General features: G+C 35.4%; 1 protein-coding gene across 1 annotated transcript in view; it reads left to right on the forward strand.

Moving 5' to 3' along the window:
• The window catches only part of LOC127618968 (oxysterol-binding protein-related protein 2-like), a 28,928-nt gene extending 16,767 nt beyond the window's left edge, over window positions 1–12,161 (forward strand). Inside the window, exons 9-14 of the mRNA XM_052091674.1 lie at window positions 2,693–2,782; window positions 3,001–3,127; window positions 4,707–4,826; window positions 5,099–5,222; window positions 5,352–5,442; window positions 8,133–12,161. Of these exons, the coding sequence (XP_051947634.1) occupies window positions 2,693–2,782; window positions 3,001–3,127; window positions 4,707–4,826; window positions 5,099–5,222; window positions 5,352–5,442; window positions 8,133–8,235 (655 nt within the window). The 3' untranslated portion in view covers window positions 8,236–12,161. The remainder of the gene's footprint in view (window positions 1–2,692; window positions 2,783–3,000; window positions 3,128–4,706; window positions 4,827–5,098; window positions 5,223–5,351; window positions 5,443–8,132) is intronic.
• Window positions 12,162–12,470: the final 309 nt, after the last annotated feature.

The raw sequence follows: 12,470 nt of genomic DNA on the forward strand, positions 1-12,470 counted from the left end.
AACTCTTAAAAATAGCCATTTTTACCAAGAGGTGCTTAAAAAGTGCTTGAATTATAGAAAATTGTTAAATACGTTGCTTAAATCATATAATATATAAAATAATAATAATTATTTCGGGAAACCATGACACGCCCATGAAATTGTCAATTGCCTAAAAAAATCTTTGTCCCCTTCGTCTGGTACACCACTTCCATGACATTTACATTTATTTATATATATTATATTATATTTAATACAAGCATTGTTCCAGGCAAAAAAGCAAAACAAAATTATTATTCATAATTTAAAAATAATGTTTGTCCCATGATTTCATGGCAGTGGTGTTATCAATGTTAAAAACTTTTTTTATGTTTAAAATTTTTTTTTATGTACAAATAGTTGTGGCAAAGTTTTAAGGTCAAGTTCAGAGGCTGCTTAAATATGCCTATATTATATATATTTTTTGCATATGGTGATTTTTCCCAGCATGTTAAAAAGTTATTAATTCACATTTGAACTCGCATGTAATATTTTCACAAAAGAAATTGGTGGTGTTACCCCATTGAACCCTCAAAAGTTGGTGTTGTAACCCATTTATCCCTCATTAGTGTTAACTTGCTTTTGTTCATGAAACAAAATTAAATAATAAAAGAAAGAACAACAACAGTTATGTGTATTTATGAATAAAAATAATGTCAACATGTTGCAAAATGTTTACCCTCTGTGTTTATGGTCAAAAACTGAACTGAATGGAAAATGTCAATATTTTGTTGACATAAGTTGGATCATTTTTTGAGAATGACCCATTTGCAATTTCAGTCAGTTCCTCACATAAATCTGTTATATGACTTTAGAAAACATGGAACTTAGCACATGAGTCATATGGACTACTGTTTATGGACCCAGTTATTCACTTTTGTTAGAAAGCGAAGTTCGTTTTAAGGGAGCACACTACAATTGCACATCAATTTAGACATGAATGAACCATGAATTCTTACTGTGAGAATATGTAGTTCAAGATGCACATAGATATTTTGTACTTGTAATAAGTGTTGTTTTATAAAAATAAATTAACTGAATGAATAAAATATTTTTCATTTAAAATGAACAAATAAAGAATTAGTTTTAATGACATCTCGAGCATAGTCCTTGAAAACAACGAATAATGTGCTTAAAGGTTCTTGAATTTAACTTTGAAGCATCTGTATGAACCTTGCAGCAGGCTGCTGACAGGTAGGAAGGATGGATGTACTTAATTGTCATAGTCACAATTTTGCAAATGTAAAATATAATTTCTTATTTTTTTCTTTTGAAGTGAAATATGACGTGGTGTTTCTTGACAGTTTTTATGAGATTCACACTTAGAGCAGGGCTCTTCAACTAATTTCTTGCAGAGGCCAGATTTCCAGATGAAAACTTGGAGGGGGTCAAACCTTTTCCGTATTTATCTTAGCTAGCACTTTCATTGCAAGTAACATGTTACTTAAAAACACCTTTAATACTGTGCATTTATTCATATTAAAATTGTCACAGTGTATACTCTACATTGAATTCAAATATTTTAAGGTCTGGCCATAAATTCCTTCATAAGATCTGGCTGAAAAATAAACATGGCATACTATTAACTAACAAATAATTTTTAATCAACTTTACTTTAAAAATAAAATAAAAAATACAATAATTTTAGTCCTATTGTTTACAAATTATTAAAACTGAGGAGAAACCTTTAGATCTGCTAAAGCTCTCTCACAATATCAACACATGAAAACAATGGTCATATAAAAATGTCATGTTTACTTAAGCATACATTTCAATTCAATTTTCTTTTTGGGGAAAATAAATAAATAAATATATATATATATATATATATATATATATATATATATGTGTATATTCTTCCTTTTTCTCTATAAAGTATCATCCTATTCAGTGAAGAAAATGAGTCCTGCAAATATTGTGAATTTGCACACAATAGCCAGTGCAGGAGCCAGAAATGTGTGCAAATAATCATTGGCAAAAGAAGAAAAAAAAACTGTTGATGCTGTTCGTGATTGAGAGGGCTGACTCACAGATGTATTGAACCAAATCTGAATATTTGCAGGTTTAGTTTCACATATCACTGTTTTTATGAGTACCACTGACCCTGAACAGATGAGACATGCCTGTTTCACACTTTAGGAATGCTGAATAAAAGCAAACTTTTTAGCACATTTTCGATTTCTCTTTTGTTGCCTAAGATGTGCCAATGTGCTGGCAACATTTCTGTAACAACTGCGGTGATCTTTTTTACACACTCTACACAACTAAGCAATTTATATAAATACATTTGATTGAAAAAGATGTTCAAATGTTCACCTAAACGGTGTGATCCATGTTTAGCAAACAGCGTAACTAAACTATCGCCAGAAAAGCTTAAACGCATGCTCCTGTGCGCACAACTGATCATAGCGTGCTGTTGCACGTGCCAATGAGCGCTGTTAAACTCACTGCTGATTACTTGTGCTCGCGCCTATGAATGCTGAGTTTTGCCCAGAGAGCGTTCTTGTATTTCAGATGGCGAGACAATTTGATAAAAAATCCGTCGGAGGCCTGACCAATATGATTTGCGGGCTGGATTTTGCCTGCTAGTTACCTTATACCTTACTTTACAGATCCAATTTTATTCAATGTTTTGTGCCTTTTTCCTGAGACACATTCTTTGTGTTCATTTTAGCACTGGGGACAAGTGTGTGCTGAATTTTAAGCCATGTGGCATGTTTGGCAAAGAGCTGCATAGAGTAGAGGGATACATCCAGGACAAGAGGTGAGTCATTCGTTTCAAATGCCATCTGGCTCACAGCCTATAAAGTTCACAGTATTCAGTCTAGTCTCTATAACTCTAAATGCATATGAAATGTAATTTACTATAGACATACACATTATATGTTTGTGTTTGTTGATTTATTTGTCAATAGAGTGTTCTGATTTTTTTCTGGATTTGATGCTTGTGTTTGTGGCTCATTTTGTTTGGATGTATTTCAGTAAAAAGAAACATCTGGTTATCTTTGGGAAGTGGACCGAGTGTGTGTACAGCATTGAGCCAAAAGTCTACGAAGCCAACAAGAAAGCAGAGAAGAAAAGTGGAGGAGATTCCAAGAAACACAAGCAGGTGAAAGACTTACTGCATTTCTGTTCTGTTTCCACATGGAATTTCAAAAGGGCTCTCACACATCCTCAAATGGAGTCCAACTTCTTCCCACGACAGTAGACAGCTTGTAAATATTCTGAAACAATGGTTCTATTCCAGTGCTATACCAACAGAAAATGTTTCTGAATTTTTGCTGTTGGATAGCACAGCTGAAGTGAGTTCTTTAAATCACTCATTTGTTATTTATTTTTTTGTTAGTTTTTATATCAATATTCAAACATACTACACTTTCAGATCCCTAATTGTTATATATATATATATATATATATATATATATATATATATATATATATATATATAATTATACATTCATACAAACACACTCACCGGCAGTGTTGGGGGTAACAACATTACAAGTAATGTGCATTACGTAATCAGATTACTTTTATACTTTTACTTTTGTGAGAAGCTTGTGGAAGGCTACCCAAAATATTTGACCCAAGTTAAACAATTTAAAGGCAATGCTACCAAATACTAACAAAGTGTGTGTAAACTTGATTTGACCTACTGGGAATGTTATTAACGTAATACAGTTTTCAAAAATAAAAACATTTCTAGGAATTTATCACATAGAATGTTTACCTGGAAATCACTTTTTGTTTCTGTGTTTTGTATTAACATGCAATTTCAGTGAGAGGTCAAGGTAAAGACAAGGGGTTTAGCAATGTAGCTTACAACCTAGCATCTACAGTAAGTCACAGATTTCGTCATAGTAGATTTTATAGTTTAGATCACATCAGTCTATGTTCCTAGTCGATTGGCTTCCTGATCTTGCTGGATCTGTATTGTTTAAAGGGATAGTTCACCCAAAAATGAAAATTATCTAATTATTTATTCATCCTTATGCCATCCCAGATGTGTATGACTTTCTTTTTTCTGCAGAATACAAACAAAGATTTTACGAAGAATATTTCGCTCTGTAGGTCCATACACTTCATGTGAATGTGTATTAACATTTTGAAGCTCCATAAGCTCAAAGACAGCATAAAAGTAATCCATAAGCTCCAATGGTTAAATCCATGTCTTCTGAAGTGACATTATAAGTGTGGGTGAGAAATAGATCAATATTCAATTCCTTTTTTACTATCAATCTACACTTTCATGTTCACATTCTTCTGCTTTTTACCTTTTTGACAATTAACATTCTTTGTGCATGTCACTACATACTGGGCAGAGAGAATAATTTATAATAAAACATGACTTCAATATTGATCTGTTTCTCACAGAAGAAACACTTCTGAATCACGATCATATCACTTCAGAAGACATGGATTTAACCACTGGAGTCTTATGGATTACTTTTATGCTGCATTTATGTGCTTTTTGAACCATTTCGGTACCCATTCACTTGCATTGTATGAACCTGCAGAGCTGAGATATTCTTCTAAATATCTTTGTTTAGCAGAAGAATGTCATACACCTCTGGGATGGCATGAGGGTGAGTAAATGATGAGTGAATTGTCATTTTTGGGCGAATGTATCCTATAATAGTCATGTTTGAATACTTGACGAGACATTAGTTGTATGCGTGTGTGATTAGGAGCAAAACCCAGCAAGCGATGATGCAGACGAGATGCCAAACATCCAGGAAACAGTCACTATGATTCCAGGCAGCACTCTGCTGTGGAGAGGAGCCCCTCGACCGCCACACTCCACACAGGTAACCCAAAACAATTCTCGGCCATGTTTAGACCTGGAATTAACATCTGTTTTGAGTGATCCAATCACAAGTTGTCAGCCAAGATATATTGGTCTTATTAGTTGTCATAAATGCATCGCTTGTGACCAGTCAATATATCTTATTACATTAAAAAAAAGATATATTTTTGGTCCACTTGTGATTGGATCACCTGAGAATGATGTTAATACCATGTGTAAGCAGAGCTGTTCACATATAGACACTTCAGCTTGATGTTCTTTGTTTCTGTTTAGATGTATAACTTTACCAGCTTTGCCATGACACTCAATGAGCTGGAGCCTGACATGGTTGGAGTCTTGGCACCAACAGATTGTCGTCTTAGACCTGACATCAGAGCTATGGAGAATGGTGATATGGGTATGGAAAACTATCTCTGACACACAAACCTTCTGGCCCGTTCTTTTACCATCTGTCCAACAATTTAGTTCCTGGACGGTGCTCCACTTATTTATACCCCTAAATTTAGAACATGCTCTTAAATTCCAGACACTGCAAGTCAAGAAAAGGAGAGATTGGAAGAGAAGCAGAGAGCTGCTAGAAGAGAGCGTGCTAAAGATGAGGAAGAGTGGTCCACCAGGTGCATTTTGTTTTTTTATCTAGAGCACAACCTTGGCCACACACGTTTACAGTGGACTTGGTTCTGGAAGTGTATTTCCTGTTCATTTTCTCCATAGCCATTTCGAACTAACGAGTTCAGACATCGCAAATCACAATGTTAAAACTAGGGATGGGCAAGACTGTCGATTAAACAGTTCTGATGATCCTAGTCGACACTGGAATAACTATTATTATATTATTTATTCTACACACACAGACACTCACTGGGCACTTTATTAGGAACACTATGGTCCTAATAAAGTACGCAACGTGATCATCTGCTGTTGTTGCCCATCCGCCTCAAGGTTCGATGTGTTATGCATTCTGAAATACTATTCTGCTCACTACAATTTTACAGAGTGGTTTTTTGAGTTACCGTAGCCTTTCTGTCAGCTCGAACTAGTCTGGCCATTCTCCATTGACCTCTCTCATCAACAAAGAGTATGTATTTTTTGTTTTCAGCACTATTCTGAGTAAATTCTAGAGACTGTTGGGCATGAAAATCTCAGTAGATCACCAGTAACAGAAATAATCAAACCAGCCCATCTGGCTCCAACAATCATGCCACTGCTGTTACAAGATTGGTTGATTAAAAAAATCAAGTGAATAATTAGGTGTTGCTAATATAGTGCTAAGTGAGAGGATTGCCAATATATCAGTGTGTGTGTGTGTATATACAGGTCCTTCTCAAAAAATTAGCATATTGTGATAAAGTTCATTATTTTCCATAATGTAATGATAAAAATTAAACTTTCATATATTTTAGATTCATTGCACACCAACTGAAATATTTCAGGTCTTTCATTGTTTTAATACTGATGATTTTTGGCATACAGCTCATGAAAACCCAAAATTCCTATCTCAAAAAATTAGCATATCATGAAAAGGGTCTCTAAACGAGCTATTAACCTAATCATCTGAATCAACTAATTAACTCTAAACACCTGCAAAAGATTCCTGAGGCTTTTAAAAACTCCCAGCCTGTTTCATTACTCAAAACCGCAATCATGGGTAAGACTGCTGACCTGACTGCTGTCCAGAAGGCCATCATTGACACCCTCAAGCAAGAGGGTAAGACACAGAAAGAAATTTCTGAACAAATAGGCTGTTCCCAGAGTGCTGTATCAAGGCACCTCAGTGGGAAGTCTGTGGGAAGGAAAAAGTGTGGCAAAAACGCTGCACAACGAGAAGAGGTGACCGGACCCTGAGGAAGATTGTGGAGAAGGACCGATTCCAGACCTTGGGGACCTCGCGGAAGCAGTGGACTGAGTCTGGAGTAGAAACATCCAGAGCCACCGTGCACAGGCACCAGAAACAGCGGCAGAAGCGCCTGACCTGGGCTACAGAGAAGCAGCACTGGACTGTTGCTCAGTGGTCCAAAGTACTTTTTTCGGATGAAAGCAAATTTTGCATGTCATTCGAAATCAAGGTGCCAGAGTCTGGAGGAAGACTGGGGAGAAGGAAATGCCAAAATGCCTGAAGTCCAGTGTCAAGTACCCACAGTCAGTGATGGTCTGGGGTGCCATGTCAGCTGCTGGTGTTGGTCCACTGTGTTTTATCAAGGGCAGGGACAATGCAGCTAGCTATCAGGAGATTTTGGAGCACTTCATGCTTCCATCTGCTGAAAAGCTTTATGGAGATGAAGATTTCATTTTTCAGCACGACCTGGCACCTGCTCACAGTGCCAAAACCACTGGTAAATGGTTTACTGACCATGGTATTACTGTGCTCAATTGGCCTGCCAACTCTCCTGACCTGAACCCCATAGAGAATCTGTGGGATATTGTGAAGAGAAAGTTGAGAGACGCAAGACCCAACACTCTGGATGAGCTTAAGGCCGCTATCGAAGCATCCTGGGCCTCCATAACACCTCAGCAGTGCCACAGGCTGATTGCCTCCATGCCACGCCGCATTGAAGCAGTCATTTCTGCAAAAGGATTCCCGACCAAGTATTGAGTGCATAACTGAACATAATTATTTTTTTGTATTAAAAACACTTCTTTTATTGGTCGGATGAAATATGCTAATTTTTTGAGATAGGAATTTTGGGTTTTCATGAGCTGTATGCCAAAATCATCAGTATTAAAACAATAAAAGACCTGAAATATTTCAGTTGGTGTGCAATGAATCTAAAATATATGAAAGTTTAATTTTTATCATTACATTATGGAAAATAATGAACTTTATCACAATATGCTAATTTTTTGAGAAGGACCTGTGTGTATATATATATATATATATATATATATATATATATATATATATATATATATATATATATATATATATATATATATATGCAAATCTGCAGAGTTGTATGTTATGTGCGAACTGCTTATCGATATGGGATTTTTGAGACCGTTTAGCGGTGGAAAATTTACAGATTACCGATATGGTGGCCGATATAGCAAATGTTTCAGCTGGAATGAAAACATACCTTTTCTATGTGGATTGTTCACCGATTTGACTGCAAAGGTACTCAGAAGTCTGCTTAAATATTTTTTTTTCATTTAAGAGCCTTTGAATGCTAGGTCTGCTTTGAAAGGCGTTTATCTATGAAAATTGTGAATTGTATATTTTCATCTATAAGTACTGTTTTGCTTGATACTTAATGATTTTCAGACTGACGTGTCAATTATGCTGATCCAAAATTGGCCTTCCACTTTTCAGATGGTTCCAGCAAGGCAGTAATCCATACACTGGAGCTGCAGACTGGATCTACAAGGGTGGTTACTTTGACAGGAAGTACTCTGAACTTCCAGACATCTACTGATTTGGTTTGGATGACAAAGAGAGGCTTAAGATTCATCCTTTTCTGTCCTTAACTCAATCCATATCATCTCTCTTTGCTAAACTCCTTTCATATTTATTTTTCTTCTTTGGAATGTGAGAAGCAATTGAACGGTTATCGGACAAAGCCTTTCCACACCTTGTACTCCCCCACTAAAATCTGGAAATTCAGTGTTCATGAGAATTTATTTATTTATTTTGAGAGGTAGGGAAAGTCTCACAAAATTATTCACACTTATTTTCAATGGCTTATTTTTTCTTTCCATTTTTGATTTATGTATGTACAGAATGTTAGATTAAAAGTTAAACATTCTGTGCAAACCTAAATATGTGTACAGAAATTATTAGGTTAAATGTACGTTCTTGGCTACCTTTCCATGTGTCTTGCTAGCTACACTCAGGTGTTCATTTTATGGGTACAAGTGGTTAGAGATGGCAGCACTCCAGTGCCGTCTGTGAAGATGGCCAATTTTATGTGAATTTTGAACTGAGGCTGCTCAGAACATATTAGGAGAGCATAATTTTTTCCTAATATTTGTATCTATATTATTACTATATTCATATTATATCTCAATTATTTGAATTTATTATAATTGTTTTGTCCAGGAATGTGACCTCTTATGGTAGGCAGGGTGTGCAGGTGGGAAAATCTCACAAAGATATTTCCAGGTCATATCTCACTCCAAAATCAAAAGAAAAAATATAGCTGCAAGCAGCAATGCGATTCCTCCTCAAAATGGCAAATTATGTAAAATTGATCAGTAGAGGATTGTGGTTAATCCCTCTCAATGGAGGAACCTCAAAAAACATGTCTTTCTGTCTGAAACCTAAATGAAGAATTTTCAGTGTACAAGAAAATCCATCATGCCGGACCTTATGGATCCTTGAGGCTTTTTTGTTCCCAATGAGAATGAGGTTTGTACATTGTTTCAAAAGAATTGAACAAATGGGGTGGAAATGACATAACTTTGAAAATAGGACAATTTGGCATGGCTTGTAGCCAAGGGCGAATGTGGGCCATTCTTGGTTTGTGGGTTCCTGTTGGCCTGTAGTATCAATGTACCAAATTAGAACATTTTGGACCAGAAAATGGGAATTTTGGGCGTGGCCTGTAGCGCCCTCTAAGGGCGAATGTGGGCCATTCTTTGCGCAGTACTTCAGAGTGATGTTATCCTGAAGCATGTTAGGTTTGAAAAACCATCAGTCAAAATTACATTTGATTTATTGACACATATATGGATCAAATAAATTTTTGCTAAGTAACGTTTTGAAAGACATCAATTCTACTCGTGTACCAAATTTCAAGTCAATTGGAGCTACTGTTCAGGAGAAGAGTTTTGTACGTTTTCCCAAATTTTCACTCTACAGGAAAATCCATAATGGCAGAAGTTATGGTTCCTTGAGGCTTTTTTGTTCCCCATGAGAAATTAGGCATGTACACCAAGTTTCAGAAGAATTGGACAAATGGGGTGGAAATGACATTACTTTGAAAATATTTTTTTTGGGTGTGGCCTGTAGCGCCACCTATTAGTGAATGTGGGCCATTCTTGGTGTGGGGGTACCCGTTGGCATGTAGTATCAATGTGTCAATTTAGAAAAATTTTGACCAGTGACTTTTTGAGATCTTGGGGCTCAAGGAGAATAATAATTAAACCGTCAATAACAATAGATTTCCTCCTACCTGAGGAATCTAATTAAGAATGGAGAGATTTTACATTTCGTGACAATTAAATTAATTTTACCCCTAAAATTTCATTACTGTAATGTGAAGAAATCTCATTCTCTTTAAAGTATTTATAAATCATTTTTGCTGCATTTCAGTAAAGGTCTTTTTTCATAACAATACTAAGAATTTAGAGGAGGTTGAAATATAATTAATTGTAATGAAAATAATGTCTCAATGCAAACGCATTTCTTAATGGTCCTAATGGCCCTTTTCTTTTATGATAAATGTTTTTTATTTTTGTTTTTTTGTTAGGGTAAAATATGACCTGGACATATTCTTGGCAGTTTTGAGTACCCGAGAAGGAAACAAAGTAGATTTTTCCATGTAATCCCCTATTTGCGCAGACATACATCTCATTGATAAGGCTCTCAGGCCAAATTCTCATGTCTCCGTGGTACAGGGGAGTTTACTAAAACAAATATTCTCATTCCTCACATTTCAAAATGGTTTAGATCAGTTTTTGTTTTACAGACAAAAATGAAAGCTGCTTATGACAAATGTTTACTTGGTAAAAAGTAGGTGTTTTTATCATAGAAAAACAGCACTTATAAATAAAATAATAAATAACATTAGAACCTGCCATCGACATTTAGAGTTTATGGTTGCCAAAGCGACTCTCCTCTTGTAGAAACTAAAGCCATATAACTTGTCAGGACTGCATTGTTGTGTAAAACATTGTACAAAAACAATTTTTGTACAATACATCCTGGTGTACAAAAAAGTTTAATGAAATGGAGATCGGTGCTAATCTTTTTGTTTCAGCACTTATGGCTCACGAATGTCAAGATACGTCACCTTAGCCCACATATATACACATGTACCAAAAAATACTCTGTTGATAATGGAATGTGCTTAATTGCTCACAAGCTTTGTGTTATCCAGCACGTTTCATTTGGCAAGACAACAGCAACATGCAAGGACTTCAAACTTCATATTCTTCAAACATACTAATCAAAGACAAGAGATGACGTCAGTGGATTGTAAAAAACACTACTGTCTTTTGTTTCAAAACTTTAAACAATACTGTGATTTTAAATCTCAGAAGCTATGCAAACATTGATTGGAATGTCTGTTTGTCCATGAATTGTTTGTGTTTTATGTAAAATACTTTGTTAGGAATTGTACTGGCAGTTTTACATGGTTTTGTTGGCTGTTTTGCACAGCTTTTGTATTTTTTAGCCTGAAGTTTGATGGAGAGACAAAATTATGTGTAACTGCAAAGACAACGCTGTTATCAAATTGTTAGCTTATTGTCGACCATCTAAACTTAATGGGAGCTCATCATCTATTGTGTAGCACAAGAGTGTTTCAATTTGTAACGTAATATTTTCCATGTAGTGCATACAATTGCAAAAGACAAGTGTCAGACCATGTAATATTTTAGAGGAAAGAGATAGCTATGAATTATCCCTCTGTATATTTCATACAGTATATTCTGGCATGTCTAAACATAAATTAGTCTCACATCAATGTTTACTAGCAATTCTCTAGAAATAGCTTTCCATAATATTCTACCAGCTGCTAACTTGACTTTTAATGCCCTTAAAATTATGAGACATTAAAGGAAAAAAAATCTTTACACGCATCCCCAATTGCCTCTCTGTCCATCATTGCTGTTTCAATCATATTATGTTCATGTAAATCTGGTCACAGTAAATGCAACTATGTAAAGCAAACGTACACTCAGATATGTATGTCAATTTCAAGTGATTCTGTCTGTGTTCTTATGAGCTGTTGTTATTGGTCGTGACACTAGGGATTGTTTCTATTGTGAAACTCACTACTTCACATATACTGTAGATGCCCAAATTATGCCACTGTGGTGCTATGCTGGCTTTACATAATTGTACATGATATATTGTGACTTTCTACTGCATTTGTTAAGATCATTTGAATCATCACAGTTTGTGACAGAAATACACTTAAGCTTTCTTATGAATCTGCTCATGTGTAATCTAGCAATATTATATATGAGATCTCACAGATTGAATAAACTTCAGTTTGCTTTTTTTATATTTAAAGTTAAATGAATGGTATTGACACACCATTTGGAAGAAGCTAGGCTTCCTTGATATGTAAGTTTGTGTATTATCTTTTTTCCTGCATTATTTTGACCTAAAATGTGAACTGGTCTTTATCAAAGTCAATGCCATTGATAGAGGATCTGATTAAACACATAAAACACACCCTTTCTATGTCTTTATGAGCAAGTTGATCCAGTGTTGCTTTTCTTTACTATGAATATGAACCTTTTGTAACCAGCTCAATGAGGGAGTTCATCAGATGTCCCAAATGGAGATGAGAAATAAGGTTTCAGGGTCCTTGCCTATAAAACACACATTCTGTTGCTATACTAGACATGCCTCATGCCATCCCTGATGTGTTTGACTTAATTCTGCAGAACACAAATTAAGATTTTTAGAAGAATATCTCAACTCTGTAGTGAATGGTGACTGAAACTTTGAAGCTCCAAAAATCACAATGACAGTGTA

This window comes from Xyrauchen texanus, chromosome 25 (genome assembly GCF_025860055.1).
Source record: "Xyrauchen texanus isolate HMW12.3.18 chromosome 25, RBS_HiC_50CHRs, whole genome shotgun sequence".
NCBI lineage: Eukaryota > Metazoa > Chordata > Actinopteri > Cypriniformes > Catostomidae > Xyrauchen > Xyrauchen texanus.